This window comes from Rhinatrema bivittatum, chromosome 7 (genome assembly GCF_901001135.1).
Source record: "Rhinatrema bivittatum chromosome 7, aRhiBiv1.1, whole genome shotgun sequence".
Classification (NCBI taxonomy): Eukaryota; Metazoa; Chordata; class Amphibia; order Gymnophiona; family Rhinatrematidae; genus Rhinatrema; species Rhinatrema bivittatum.
The window spans coordinates 53,705,544-53,721,388 of record NC_042621.1 but is presented as its reverse complement, the minus strand read 5'-3'; the positions used below and the strand labels follow the sequence as shown (position 1 = coordinate 53,721,388).

The 15,845-nt window shown below is 46.7% G+C and overlaps 1 protein-coding gene across 1 annotated transcript in view; it reads left to right on the top strand.

The window, feature by feature from the left end:
• Positions 1-2,950: 2,950 nt before the first annotated feature.
• The window catches only part of WDR88 (WD repeat domain 88), a 154,967-nt gene continuing 142,072 nt past the window's right edge, over positions 2,951-15,845 (top strand). Inside the window, exon 1 of the mRNA XM_029610667.1 lies at positions 2,951-3,100. Coding sequence (XP_029466527.1) covers positions 2,951-3,100 — 150 coding nt within the window. The remainder of the gene's footprint in view (positions 3,101-15,845) is intronic.

Genomic DNA, 15,845 nt, shown 5'->3' with positions numbered 1-15,845 from the left:
CTGTATTTTCGTCAGGTGCAAATTTTGTTCATGGGTTTCAAAGTGTGGATTTTTCCTGACTTGAACAGAGTAATACAAGAGCGAAGGAACAAATTCCTGACCATGCGCCATAAGGCTGAGGCCTAGTTTCTTTTTATGTTTTCTTTGTAAATGTTTCTTAATGATATCTAATAAGTTTATTTTCTTTCAGCCCCATCAACTTTTTATCTATTCTAGAGCTCCTAGAAGTGATGAGCCCTCTGGTTCTTTATTTTGTTTGTGGTAAGATGGCTGGGTTTGAACAGGGACAGGTCTGGCTTTATGTTATAGATGTATAAACCCCTTCTTGGAAGAGATTTCCTTTATTTTTTATTTCCTTTCCTTGTATTTATTTCTCTATGCAACTATTGTTCATTTACTGTTTCTTTGATTTTGGGTTTTTTTTATTTCTCAGAGGTTGCTTTTGTTTATAAGAGTATTTAAATGTAATGCAAAATAATGTAAGCCAGAAGCTTAAAATATTGTTCTTGCTCTGACTAGCAAAGAGCAAAGGTGAATAAAAATGCCAGGGGAGAACAGTAAAGGCAAATGGTGACATGTAGATCACTTGTCAGTACCTTGTTGTCAGACAGAGAGGAGCCATGCAAATGCTTTCCTTTGAAACCTACAGAAGTCCTTCTCCCCATGCACATGTTAAATTACCCTCTGGCTCTACTACAAGGGGGAGGGTGGGGGGAGTGATATGGTTGGAAGCCAGTGGTATTATCTCTTGAACTGCAGTGACCAAGTGGACCTGGCTTCAATTGCTAGGATTAAATGGATATTTCAGCAGAAGGTAAAATTTTGAGTTGAATGGACCTATGGCAGTTCTTGGAATCAGAATTTGGGGTGTAATCCCAGACCACAGCCAATGAGGAGCAGGGGATCGATAGCTAATGAATTCTTTTATAAAATAAAAAGAAAGGTCTTTTGTGTACAGGCAGAGCGAGGCAAAGACAGAAGGACATAGCAATGATATTTATTTATTTAACAGTTTTATATACCGAAGTTCTAGTAACAAAGTTACTAATCAATTCGGTTTACATTGTAACAATAAAAATTGACAGAATATAGAATTATGTCTTACAGAGAACAGGGAAGATTTAACTTGGAAATAAATAAAATAACTTAGTGAGAGCAATAAATAACTTCAATGGAGCAAGGAGAGTACAATTTAAATACAATATAATATAGGAGGATAAATTCGGAATTGAATGAGTTGGGCCTGAGGTCGATTGTTGAAAAGTTAAGAAAAGTTATTGGGATAAGGAGAATGCTTGATTATGAGGTTCTTACCTCAGTCACAAAGGGAAGATAGATTGGAGCATTTCCTCATAGCCATAGTCTGTAGAATAGTAACTATATAGCAGTACCGAGAAAGCAGTCGTTTGTTAATTTGTGTGCTTCAAGAATTTTCTGACCTTTTGTTTCATTTAAAGCTAGAAGAACAATATTTAGAGTAGTATCTGTATACATTCAGTATCAGGCTGACTTAATTACAGGGAAATTCAGAATATTTGTCACAATTTTATACAGAGTAGAGAGGGAATTTATATTTTTTTGTAAGAACCAGGACTTCCAATCTCTTGAAGCAAGTAGACACTACAGCTGAACTAAGCTCAGGATTTTAAGCATCTGCATCGGCTTTATCAAGTATAAAGTGGAGCAGCTTGCCTAAAGAAAAGGAAACGGAACTCACCTGCTATTAAGTTGACTTAGAAAATAGCCACTGCTATTGCTAGCAACAGTAACATGGAATAGACTTAGTGTTTGGGTACTTGCCAGGTACTTGTGAATTGGTTTGGTCACTGTTGGAAACAGGATGCTGGGCTTGATGGACCCTTGGTCTGACCCAGTATGGTATGTTTTTATGTTCTTAACTGAGAACTTATATTATTATTCTGGCCAGAATTTAGGTGAGAGTTTGAAGTATTTTGCAAGTTAACTGAAGTACAGAGAAGGGCTAGTAATTTTTCTTTTATATCTTGCAACCTGATTTTCCCCACTTTTCAATGTTAATAAAATCTTTCTTTTTTTATTTTAATGCCATTTGTCAGTGTTTGCTATGCAATTGTGCATGCATTGATTTTATATGCAATACTTGCTGTAGCTACATAAGGTGGGTTTTATGTTATCGCTTATTGCTCTTTTCTCTGCTCCAGCCTCTCTTCCCCATGCCTGGAAGACCTTTAGTTGTGTGGGTGCATTACTTGTGTCTGTCCCTATACATACAGGGAAGAGATTTACAATAAATAAACAATTAAAAATAAGTAATCATTTTAAATCTTTAACACCAAGTACAAAAACTAATAAAACAGGAGAAATCAGGAGCTTCGGGACAAGTAAGACTCATATTGAAAAAGAAAAACATTCCAGACATCAAAAGCTGTCAACTAACATAGGTTCAAATCAATGCAAATTAGGCCAGCTTCATCGTATCAGTTTGTACGGCCTCGGGAAAAAAAAATCGATGTTTAGCTTAGTTTTTATTTTGGATTTGATATTCCGCCTCTCCATAAAATCAAAGCCTCACCATTCATTCTTCAGAACAAAAAGCTTTATAAACACTTTCCTGTTCAAACTCTCCAGTTAATGAAAAAAAAAAATACAAATCGCACATACCTCAGCCGCCCCAAACCAAAATCTGCACCAAATTTCCACCCAAATCATAAATAACACGATCCAAGATGGGGGCCCTAACTCGCAAATAATTGCATTTTTTTTTAAGACATTGGCAGTTTCGCCGTCCTTGCTAGCTGTACCTGGAGCCCTCCCGTTCCGGCTCTTTAAGGTTGCTATGGAACTTGGCAGCGGTAACTAGGAAGAGGCGCAGTTCCCAATGTCGTTGCTAAGTAACCAGAGGCTGCAAAGTTGCCTTTCAAGGAAATTTTAAAGGGGGTGGCTCTTACGTTTTTGCTCCCGCCCGGTCACCATGGGAACAGAGGACTCGGCCAATGCCGAGGTGCTGATCGTGGTGCGGGGGAGCTTGGAAATGGACCCGCTGGACCTGGATGAGCCTGTGGAGGAGTCGGTGAAGGACAAAGTGGAGACAAATGTGTGGGAGAATGAGAAGTTATCGCAGGTGAAGGGAAAACACACAGGTGCACCAAGCGTTTCCCCCGTACAGACAGAACAGAGGGGAGAAAACCAGGCGCAGCGTCCCATAGCAAGCAATGGAAATGAACGGGTGCTGGTTTGCCATCTGAGCTCTGGTCAACGGAATAAGCGGATCCGATTCCGGGTTTGGACCAGTGCATGCACGGATTTCTAGTTCTGGGTTAAAATCAGAACCACAGATCTATGCGGGCAGTGGAGGCAAACCCCAGGAGCAGATCACCCTGCAGGGTTAACCTGGGGTGAGGTGGCGACCCCACGTGCGCTTTCTGCCTTTCCTGAAGACGCTTCTGACTGCACCAGGTGGCTTTTCCGGAAGAGTATGGAAGCCACCCCAAACGTCCGAAATTCCCCCACTCCCAGGACCCCTGCCCCTAGGCACAGAGAGAGGAGATAACGCTCCAGTACAGTTTCCCAACCCTAATCATGATTTCCACAATGAATATGCATGAGAAAGATTTGCATACTCTGGAGACTCAAGGTATGCTAATGTGTTTCATGCATATTCATTGTGGAAATCCTGAAAACCCAACTGGATAGGCCTTCCTCCAGGAGAGGATTTGGAAATAGTTTCCAAGGTCTCCCTGATTCAGGTATGTGAAACACAGAGTCTTAATACCAATAACATACAGATGAGTACTGCAAGTGTTCAGGATATATATTTCTTAGCTGCCTATTATAAGAACTTTCAAAACTCTGTAAAGCGTAAAACTGCATTTTGTTTATTAATATTAAGACTACAATATATGACTATCTGAAGCAGATTAAAAATAACACAGTTCTACAGAATTAGGCAGGCATATTATTATAAAAAGAATAACAATGCAGTACTAATATATAATTGACAATTTAGTTTTTTTGCTGTAGAAAAAATTTAACTAAAACTTGGTATTATGCATTGCAAAAGCTGAGCCAGTTTTTAAATACTTCCTTGATACAGCGGTGGCATTTTGAATTGTGTAAAGATAGGTATGATTCATCTTTCACTGTGAGAATTTTATTAAATAACTGGCAAGGTTAACAAGACATGACAATGCATTTATGGGTAATATCTCCTGCACCTTTTGTGAATTATGAGATTTGAGGTGTTGAGAACGGTGTTTTTCGTGTGCCCATGGGCCTCAGCCCGACCCAGACCTTCCGGACCAAGCCGAGGGTTGACTGTGGCCCCGCATGGCTGAACAATCGTGCCCTCGGCCAGGCCGGCAAGCTCCCATGGCCAACATCCGAGGATGTTGGAAGGTGAATGGTCCTCCGACCATTCCGGGCCCTTTCGGACCTGCTGCGAGCAGCATGGAGCAGCAGGCCTGGCCTGAGGTTGAGGGCAGACGGGCCTTGACATGAAGACATGACTATGGAGTGATGCGAGGGCATCCAGACGAAGACACATGGCTGATGCAACGGCATCCAGGGACGAAGACACATGGCTGATGCAACGGCATCCAGGGACGAAGACACTTGGGAACGAGGCATCCAAGACGAGACTCTTGACAGCCACAAAGGCAACACGAGGCATGGACATTGGCACTGTCTCTCAGGGCGTCCTTCTCAGGCCACCCGCGGGACTGAGTCGCGGACCACCCTGTCCGTTACGCGCCCTACACAGCCCCGAAGGCTGGTCACGGACCACGACGGGAGCGGCACAGCACAGGAACACACATCCGGGGCATGACGGCTCAGGAGCACAGGACAACCGTCCACCAGCAGGCAGTCCACTCAGGAATACTGCATCTGAGGGACCCCCGGCCTACCGGTACCAGAAGGCTCGAGAGCGAAGACGAGGCATGGCGTAGGAAGGAACATCACGGAAGGCAGGAACACCAGGACGAAGGAGATCACGAAGACACCTGGACATGGACCTCAGGCACGAAGACTTGGACATGGAACAGCTGAACGAAACAAGGAGCTCCTAGAAGACTGGAAGACCTTACATGGACTCTGGCAGGCCGGAGCCTCCAGAGTGAAGACTCCACGATGATGCAAGGCCCTGAAGAACTGACGGAGCAGCCCTTTATAGGGCTGATACAGGAAATAGTCCCAAAGGTAGGGCCAAGACACTTCCTGTGTCTGGCCCTTTAAATGCAGAAGGAAGACGTGGCAGCGTGCCTAAGAAGAGCAGGAAGCTGTGCAGGACCGCGGACAGCGGCCTGCACTGACGTAGTCGCGGTAGAGCGTAAACAGAGGCAGGACTGAGCCTGGACGCAGGCTCCAACGTCGGCAGCGGCTCCAGCCGCTGCTGGAGGCCCTGGGGGCGGCTCCAGCCGCCACTCCAGCCCGGGGCTTTTGCGGCCTCCAGCCGCAAAGAGGCAGACAGCGTCGGGGGCGGTCCCAGCCCCGAGGGAAGCTGCGGCTCCGGCCACGGAGCAGAGGAGGATCGCAGGCGGCCTCCGGGCCGCGTGGGCAGGCCGACAGCGGCGTCCTGCCGTGTCGGCAAAGTCAGCAGCGTGGAGTGAGTGGCCTGCTCGCGGGGGGACCCGCGGGCAGCGCGATTCATGACATGAGGCCAAAAGTCAAGCCTACTTTCTTATAAACGCAAGATTCGGGCATGCTTGATTATAATTATCAATTAGCAGAAATGGGAAGAAAGAAAAGCCTACTGTTATGGTTGAGAGGTGTTGAAGTGGATTCTTGGGTACTACAGTGGTGACCACTCCCATGGGGAAGAGCTCGTGGGGTGCTGTAGTACCAGCCTAGACTCTTGGCACACACACAGATAGGATAATCTTTTATTATACAGCACAGTGGCACTGCCCGAGGAGCGGACAGTGGTGGTGGTAATTATCTCCAGCAATAACAGTCCAGAGATCCTCCAGAGCAGGGGTCAGGAACCTTTTTGGCTGAGAGAGCCATAAACGCCACATATTTTAAAATGTAATTCCATGAGAGCCATACAATATGTTTAAAACTAAATACAAGTAAATGTGTGCATTTTATGTAAGATCACACTTTTAAAGTACAATAAGTCTCTGAAAATATTACACCAGGCCTTAAGACACCAATACATCTCCTATTAGGAAACGGACCAAGTCAGGCTGCTATAGAGTCCTACACAGAAACTACACGCCAGCAGAAAACCTCACCTGAATCACGTGCTGTCCCTCACCTAACATAGAATAAAGAGACCAAAACGCATAACAAGAAGCATGCAGAAAAAACTGAATTGGAAACTGCAACAAGCCAGAGTCTCTGTATGCAGTGTAACAAAGGAAAAAAGAAACATCACCCATCCTTATAAAACAAATCAAGAAATATAAAATCATCAGCAGTAAAACTGTACTAACAAAAAGAACATATTTCGAAACAGCTGATGAGTGGAATATCCAATAATTAAAAACTCATATAAAACATTTCCAGATACCAACAAAATATTTCAAAATAGCAGACACAAAGACCCAGTAATGAAAAATAATAAGGATACAAAAATTTTTTTGCTCTGCATACCTGGGAACGTTTGATATCCAGATGTCCTGAGATTGTTCTGAATTAGCAGGAGGTGGGGTGGTTTGCTTGGAACTTTCTCCTCTCTCAGTCACATACCAGCGCTCTCTCTCACACTGGCTCTCAATGACACACCTATACACACATGCTCTCAGTACTCACATATACACATGTTTTTTCTCTCTCACTTATATAGGCTCTTAATTACACATTTACACACATGCTGTCTATCTTTTCACGCTTACACACACACACACGCTTTCAATCACATAAATACATGCTGTCTTTTTCTCTCACACACAGACTCTCATTCACATGCTTACAAACATGTCCTCTCTTTCTCTCATTTACACACAGGCTCTCAATCACATACTCACATGTTCCCTCACCTAAATCAGCTCTCAATCACACACAGACACACATGGTCTCTCTCTCTCATTTAAACACAGGCTCTCAATCACATACTCACATGCTCCATCACCTAAACCAGCTCTCAATCACACACAGACACACATGATCTCTCTCTTACTTATACACACAGGCTCTTAATCATACATACACATGATTTCTCTCACACACAAAGGATCTCAATCATACACACATACTCTTTCACACAAACAGGTTTTCAATCACAAACTTACACATACAGGTTCCCAAACTTACACATACAGGTTCCCAATGGTAAACTTACATTCATGCTCTCTCTCTCTCTCACAGGCAGGCTCTCAATCACAGACATACTCTCTTTCACATGTACAGGCTCTCAATCATTCACATACATGCAATCTTTCTCACACACACACACACACACACACAGCCCCCCGCGGCCCGGAAGAGGAAGTGGAGAGTATCGGGTGCGTGCGCGGCAAGAAGAGGCCACGCTAGTGCGCTTGGCATCGGCCCGAAGAAAAGAAGACTGCAGCGCGGCTCGGAGGAAAATGAAGAGGTTCAACCGTGGCCAATGGGACTCCGCCTCCACGAGGGCTGAAAATGAAGAGGTTAGCGTTGGGAGGAGGCTGCTGCTGCTGCGAGTTCCCGGGGTGGGGGTGTGGGAGAGAGAGAGTGAATGAGCGAGCAAACACACATGCTTGCTCGCTCATTCACTCTCTCTCTCCCTCACCCCGGGAACTCGCGGCAGCAGCAGCCTCCTCCCAACGCTAACCTCTTCATTTTCAGCCCTCGCGGAGGCGGAGTCCCAGCGGCCGCGGTTGAACCTCTTCATTTTCCTCTGAGCCGCGCTGCAGTCTTCTTTTCTTCGGGCCGATGCTGAGCGCACTAGCGTGGCCTCTTCTTGCCGCGCACGCACCCGATACTCTCCACTTCCTCTTCCGGGCCGCGGGGGGGGGGGGGGGGGCGGGAAGAATAGAGCACGCCGGTGCCGGTGCCGCTGACTCCAGCTGTCCTGCCGCGTTCCGCCCGGGCTGACAGCATTTTAAGCCCAGGCGGAGGAGGATCGGGGAGCAGCTGGGTCAGCGGGAAAGTGTGGCGACTGTCTGCGAGCCAGATGCAGCCCTCAAAAGAGCCATATCTGGCTCGCGAGCCATGGGTTCCCGACCCCTGCTCCAGAGGGAGAACCCGTCTTTGCAGTAGATAGGAGACAGTGCAGAGAGCAGGAACAGGTCCCGGATGAAGCTCTATATCTGTAAGTGAGATAGACTGAAGATAGTACTCACTGAAGCAGAGATTATATCTGTGATAGTTCCGGCAGGCAGAAGTTGTAGAGTGGCAGGCACCAGGTCTAGGGAGAGCAGGCCCTCGAGGAGCGGCAGCTAGGAAGCGGCAGAGTAGCTTAGCCCAGAGCGATTCCAGTCCTTGCTAACTCGCGGGCCGATATAGTACAATGCGCTCCGGTGGAGCGCACTGTTAGCCCAGGTTTGGACGTGCGTTTTCGACGCGCTATTACCCCAAATAGCACGTCGAAAATGCGCGGCCAACCCCCCCGAAACTAATAGTGCCCGCAACATGCAAATGCATGTTGATGGGCCTATTAGACATTCCTGCGCGATACAGAAAGCAAAATGTGCAGCGAAGCCACACATTTTACTTTCAGAAATTAACGCCTGCCAAAGGCAGGCGCTAATTTCAGCCAGCACCGGGGAAGTGTACAGAAAAGCAGAAAAAACTGCTTTTCTGTACACCCTCCAACTTAATATCATAGTGATATTAAGTCGGAGGCCCCAAAAATAAAAAAAAAATTTAAAATCAGCCCACGGGTCGGAAGACAGACGCTCAATTATGCCGGCATCCATTTTCCGAACCCATGGCTGTCAGCGGGCTCAAGAACCAACGCCGGAAAAATTAAGCGTCGGCTGTCAAACCCGCTGACAGCCGCCACTCCTGTCAAAAAGGAGGCGCTAGGGATGCACTAGTTTCCCTAGCGCCCCTTTTTACCGCGGGCCCTCATTTGCATCTTCTTCCCCCCTGAATCGTGCACACTCTCCCGTGACTTTTACTGAATTGGCCTATCGGTTTGTTAACAAATGAAGGGTAGGCTAAATACCAGGATGTGATGACGTCACTCGGAGGAGACGCTCCCGATGTTCCCGCCATGACGTGAATAAAGACGTGGGTGGCGTGTGCACGCGCACCCTAGGAAACCCTCAGGAGAACATGGCGAACGCCGTCACCGTAGCCAATCCGGGGAGAGTGGCAAAAAGACGCAGTGGTAGCCAACTTCCCAAGGCTTGAGGAGAGAGCAGGAAAAAAGGTGAGGCACAAAGGTCGAAACTGTCTGAGACCGACGGATGCAACAGTACCCCCCTTCAAAGGGCCCCTACCTGGTCTTGGTTTTTCAGGATGCGATCGATGAAATTGATGAAGCATCTCTTTGTCCATGATATTAGCCAATGGTTCCCAAGAGTTTTCTTCTGGTCTGTATCCCTCCCATGACAGGAGATATTCCCAAACTTTGCCTCTCTTTCTTACATCAAGGATGGCATCTACCTTGTATTCGATATCTTCTTCTGCATCAACAAGTGTTGGACCAGGTGTTTTGGTGGAGAACTTGCTAAGAACAAGCAGTTTCAGCAGCGATACGTGGAAAGCATTATGAATCTTCATAGCTGGAGGAAGTTTCAGACTATAGCTGAGTGAGCCCAACCATCGGAGAATAGTGAAGGGTCCGACAAAGCGTGGAGCAAAGCAAGCAGATGGAAGCTTAAGGTTTATTTATCATTTATATACCGTTGTCTCAGCATAGCCTTCACAGCGGTTAACATTTCAATAAATACATAAAAGCAATGAAATTACAATCAATCATAAAAGAATTAACAGCTAAAATAATTGAAAGATCAGAAATTACAAAGCACATTAGCTGTTAAAATAAGAGATTAAAAGTAAAGTATAGTAAAATGGGTATTAAATCGTAGAGAGCCAGATTTTATCATCAGACTGGAATTCAGGAGCCTTGCAATGGTGAACGTCATAGCCTTTCTTTGCTCTATGTCCTGCTTTTTGAAGCATCTCTCATAGACACATCTCTTTTTGAAGCATCTCTCATAGACACATCTCTCCAGAGCTGCTGTATATCTTTGGCAATAGATTGAGCTGCCGGGGACGACACTGAAAGTGAAGGTGGTAATGGTTGTCGTCCGTAGACCACTTCAAAAGGTGTAGATCCAGTAGATGAAGCTGGATGAGAATTGATGGCAAATTCAGCCCAGGGCAACAATTCAGCCCAGTCATTCTGGCGTGAACCGATGGAGGCACGAAGGAACTGTTTGAGAGTTCTATTCATTCTCTCTGTTTGGCCATTCGACTGAGGATGGTACGTTGAGGTGAAGTCAAATGTGATGTCGAATTTCTTACACAAGGCTTTCCAGAACTTAGCTGTAAATTGAGCTCCTCTGTCAGAAACAATATGTTTAGGCATGCCGTGTAGGCGAAAGATGTGACTGATGAATAACTTAACAAGTTCCATGGCTGATGGCAAGCCAGGGAGAGCCACAAATTGAGCCATCTTAGAGAATCGATCCACTGTAACCCAGATGGTATTGTTACCTCCAGAGAGTGGCAGGTCTACCACAAAATCTGTTGCAATGTGGGTCAAAGGACTCATCCGGTGCTGACAAGGGTTGAAGCAGGCCCCAAGGACGTCCAGGTGGAGGTTTCTGTCTGGCACAGTTAGAACAGGAAGCAACGTAAGCTTGAGTGTCTTCCTTCATAGTGGGCCACCAGTAGTACTTTTGAAGTTTGGCCAGTGTTCGCCATTGTCCAGGGTGTCCAGCCAATTTCGAATCATGAGCCCATCTTAGAAGTTTTTCCTTAAGTTGTGGGGTACAATGGTCTTGCCCGGGGGTACCGGATGTGTAGCTGAAAGGACCATTCACTTCAGGTCAATAATATGCTGAGATTCATCAGGAACATCCTCCGAGAGGAAGGACCGAGATAATGCATCTGCTCTGACATTCTTGTCACCAGGGCGATATTTCAGTATGAAGTCAAATCTGTTGAAGAACAGGGACCATCTCACCTGTCTATGGTTGAGGCGTTGAGCGTGACGGAGGTACTCCAGATTTTTATGATCAGTATAAACAGTAATCTGATGTTGTGCACCTTCAAGCTAGGGGCGCCATTCTTCAAATGCCATTTTTATTGCCAGCAGTTCTTTGTCCCCAATGCCGTAGTTCTTCTCCACAGGCGAGAAGCGTCGGGAAAGAATGAACAGGGGTGCAGAGTCTTAGAATCACCAATCTGGCTTAGCACAGCCCCTACCCCTACATCAGAGGCATCGACTTCCACAATGAAGGGTCGTGTAGTGTCAGGATGTCGAAGGCATGGCTTGCTTTGAAAGGCATTTTTTAACTTCTGGAATGCGGTCACCGCTTCAGTAGACCAGTTAGCGGTATTGGCTCCCTTCTTAGTCATTGCTGTTAGTGGAACAGTCAATGAAGAATAATTTTTGATAAAGGTCTGGTAGTAGTTGGTAAATCCCAAAAATCGTCTTAGAGCTTTCAGACCAGTGGGTTGTGGCCATTTTTTAATACTCTCCAACTTCTGAGGGTCCATTTGAAATCCCTTGTTTGAGACGATGTACCCTAGAAAGAGCACAGATTCTTTATGAAATTCACAGTTATCCAACTTGGCATACAAGTGGTTCTCACGAAGTCTCTGCAGAACTCTTTTGACATCTTCTTGATGGGACTGCAGGTCCTGAGAAAATATCAAGATGTCGTCTAGGTAGACAATGACACATCGGTAGAGTAAATCACACAGAATATCGTTCATCAAGTTCTGGAAGACAGCCAGGGCGTTGCACAAGCCGAAGGGCATCACCAGGTATTCAAAGTGTCCATCCCGGGTATTAAACACCGTCTTCCATTCATCGCCAGAATGGATGCGAACTAAATTATATGCTCCTGTGAGATCAAGCTTGGAGAATATCTTGGCTCCCTGTAGTCTATCAAATAGCTTCGAGATGAGAGGTAAAGGATAGCGGTCCTTTATGGTGATCTCATTCAGACCTCTGTAGTCAATGCACGGACGTAATGTTCCATCCTTCTTTCCTACGAAGAAGAATCCTGCGCCAGCGGGAGACTTAGAGGGTCTTATGAAGCTTTTCTGGAGATTCTCCTGGATATACTCCGACATAGCCTTACTCTCCACAATGGAAAGGGGGTAAACCCTTCCTTTGGGTGGCTCTGTATTGGTCTTCAAGTTGATTGCACAGTCGTAGAGTCTGTGTGGCGGTAACACATCAGCGGCTTCTTTTGAAAACACATCTTGATAAGATGCATACTGAGGCGGCAACCCAGGCAACAATGCGGTAGTTGGCATGCATGGTAAGGGAGAGACTTCCATTAAGCATTTGCCATGACAGTCTGGACCCCAACGTGAAAGTTCCAAGGTGATCCAATTGAATTGTGGCATGTGTATCTGTAGCCACAGTAACCCAAGTACCACAGGGTGCATGGCCTTCTCTAGCACAAAGAAGGAAATAGTCTCTGTATGAACAGCTCCGGTGCGCAAGCTCACAAGCTCAGTAACAAGGGTTACTTCACCCAGTATGGGCTCTCCATGAATAGAGGACAGTAGTAATGGAGACGTCATGGTAGTGGTAGGGATCCGCAAGTGTTCCACTAGACGTTTCAAAATGAAATTTCCCCCTGCCCCAGAGTCTATTAAGGCAAGGGTCTGATATTCCAAAGGCCCGCAGATTAAGGATACTGGAAAAGAGAGTGGAGGAGAGGGTGCAGGTAGACCTAAGAAGAGTCCTCCCACAGGACTTAGGTCTGTTAGTTTCCCGGCCATTTAGGGCATGTTTGTACAGCATGACCAGCTTGTCCACAATACATACATAGTCCTAACCTCTTTCAGAATTGTCTCTCTTTAGAAATCAGATGGCTGCGGCCTAATTGCATTGGTTCTTCTTCACCAACAACAGGTCCTGAGAGTGTAGGCTTGGGTGCAGGCTTGACTCGAATCTCTCCCTGGGCTGGTCTTCTGGGACTCTTGACCTCTTGAACCTTGTCACGAATTCGGCGGTCAATCTTAGCTGCCAACTTCATAAGTTCTGCTAAGGTCTCAGGCATCTCACGAGTCACCAGTTCATCCTTCAACCGAGAGTTCAGGCCTTCAAAGAATAGTGTCTTTAATTGAAAACGGTTTTTATTATTTTATAACAACCATACAATAATAGAGAGTGGCGGTTTACTGAACCCCTCTCTGATGTCCTAATCCAACAGTATAATTCACCCCCCCTTCCCTCCCTACCCCCCCCCCTCCACCCACCCAGTCCCAACCCTTGGGGAAATGGGTCAAATCAGCATCCTTGTGTGAGAAGGAATGTCCACCTTGAAAGACATATACAAGTCCTCAGGAAGGCGTCGACAATACATCACTCATCAAGAATAGAGCTACGAGAACGTTGTGATAGAGATTGCAGGAAGAAGTCTCAGATGTCTAGGAATCGTTTCTTATGACGGGGAGACCTGCGCATCCCAGCCGCATCCAGAAGCATCATATGATGAAAGCTCTTGCGCCAACTCCAATAAGAAGGGGGTAGGTTCTCCCTCCAATGCACCAGAATAACCTTCTTAACCACTAAACAAGCTTTGTGAATAAGCAAACGAGATCCCAAGCCCTGGATCCGTAGAGGAGAAATGCAACCAAAAAGCAGCCATAAGGGTGAGAAAGGGATATGTACTTCCAGCAAAGTTTCAAGGTAACGAGCCACCCGGGACCAGAGACTATGTATAGCAGGGCACATCAAAAAAGCATGGGACAACATGCCAGGAGAGCTACCGCATCGCACACATGCTGAGGACAAGGAAATTTCTAAGTGGAAGGCCCCTTGAGCCGAGACATAGCTTTGACACAAAAATTTATATTGCATTTCTCTGAAATAAGAATTCACTGAGAGTTGGGATACTCGTTTAAAACACGTTTTAAGTATAGGCAGAGTGACCGTAAAAACCTCATCTCCGTTCCAACGGTCAACCAAAGTAGTACAGGGATCCTGAACCGTCAGTTATTTAAGGAGTTGGTAATACTGTGATAGCGAAGGAGTCTTATCTTTCTCAAAAGAGAAAATAGTGTCTAGGGACCTGAAATGAGAAGCCTGTCGAACAGGACGGGGGAGAGAGCCAACATAGTGTTGAAGCTGCAAATAGAGGAAAATTGCCTTAGCAGGCAGAGCATAAATCTCCTGAAGTTCTGAAAAGGGTAGGATCTGACCCTCGGGTGTCAACACATGGCCCAGCAAGTGGATCCCCTTATCACCCCACCCCTGAAACATAGCTGACTGGGATCCAGGAGAAAAATCTGGGTTACCTCGAATGGGCAAAAAATAAGCACAGTCACAATGTATTTGCAGCAATCGTGTGAGCCACAGCCAAGAGGTGCGAATGGGCCGAGTGAGAGCATTCTGCACCAGAAAAGTCGGAAAGGAAGTGGCTGGGGCTTGTAGAATATATTTAAGGGAAAGAGGAGAGGCCAATTCTATGTCCGCGGAGAGACTGATAACCATAGACGAGTCCAACAGCCAATCTCTTACTACTCTAAGATTGCTGGCCAAATTGTAAAGTGCCATGTCGGGAACACCAAGACCCCCCCTTCCCCATCTCTTCTGCAACCAGGCCAAGGAGATCTGAGCCCTCCCCCCCGCCGCCAGTAAAAACGTCTCTGGGTTTTATCAAGCTGCTGCAGCTCCACACTACGCAGCTGCAAGGGCAAATTCTGGAAAAGATACAGTCACTTAGGCAAGATACTCATTTTAAATAGGTGAACTCTGCCTCCCAAAGATAATGGTAAGCGGGTCCAAGAGAGCAACTTGTCTTGGGTGTTTCGCAGTAATGGGAACACATTTAATTTATACAGGTGCGAACGTGCACGGGGAATAGTGATCCCAAGATAAGTAAACAAGGTGTCTGCCCATGCAAGTGGGAAGTCGTCTCCCCACTCCTGCTGTAAGGTCTCTGGATAAGCAAGTGCCATAGACTTAAGCAAATTTAAACAGAAGCCAGAAAAGATCCCAAAGGCCCATATTTGTTGAAGTAGGGGTTGTAGGGACCTATGGGGATCCGTGAGGAAGACTAAAATGTCATCCACAAATGCGGCATACTTAAATGTGGTAGATTGTAACCGTAAGCCCTTGACTTCCTTGGCCAATTGAATCGTTTATAATAAGGGTGTTGTGTTTCGGTGGTTTTCGTGTGCCCATGGGCCTCAGCCCGACCCAGGCCGTCCAGGGCCGAACCAAGGGTTGACGGTGGCCCCGCATGGCTGACGGTCTACCCTCTGCCAGGCCAGCAAGCTCCCATGGCCAAACATCCGAGGATGTTGGAAGGTGAATGGTCCTCCGAACATTCCGGGCCCTTTCGGACCTGCTGCGAGCAGCATGGAGCAGCAGGCCTGGCCTGAGGTTGAGGGCAGACGGGCCTTGACATGGAAACACTGGAGTTGATGCAACGGCATCACATGACACGAAGACACTTGGCATAAGACGTGACACCAGGGCTGTGGATACAAGACACCAGGATCGATGCGGACGGCATCGCAGACGAGACACTTGACGAGGTTGATGCAGACGGCATCCAAGACGAGGATTCATGGCTGGGATGATGCGGACGGCATCCGAGGCAAGACACATGGCTGGATAAGGCAGACAAAGACACATGGCATCAAGGCAAGACACAAGGCATGGACATTGGCACTGTCTCTCAGGGCGCCCTACTCAGGCCACCCGCGGGACTGAGTCGCGGACCACCCTGTCCGTTACGCGCCCTACACAGCCCCAAGGCTGGTTGTGGACAACGACGGGAGCGGGACAGCGCAGG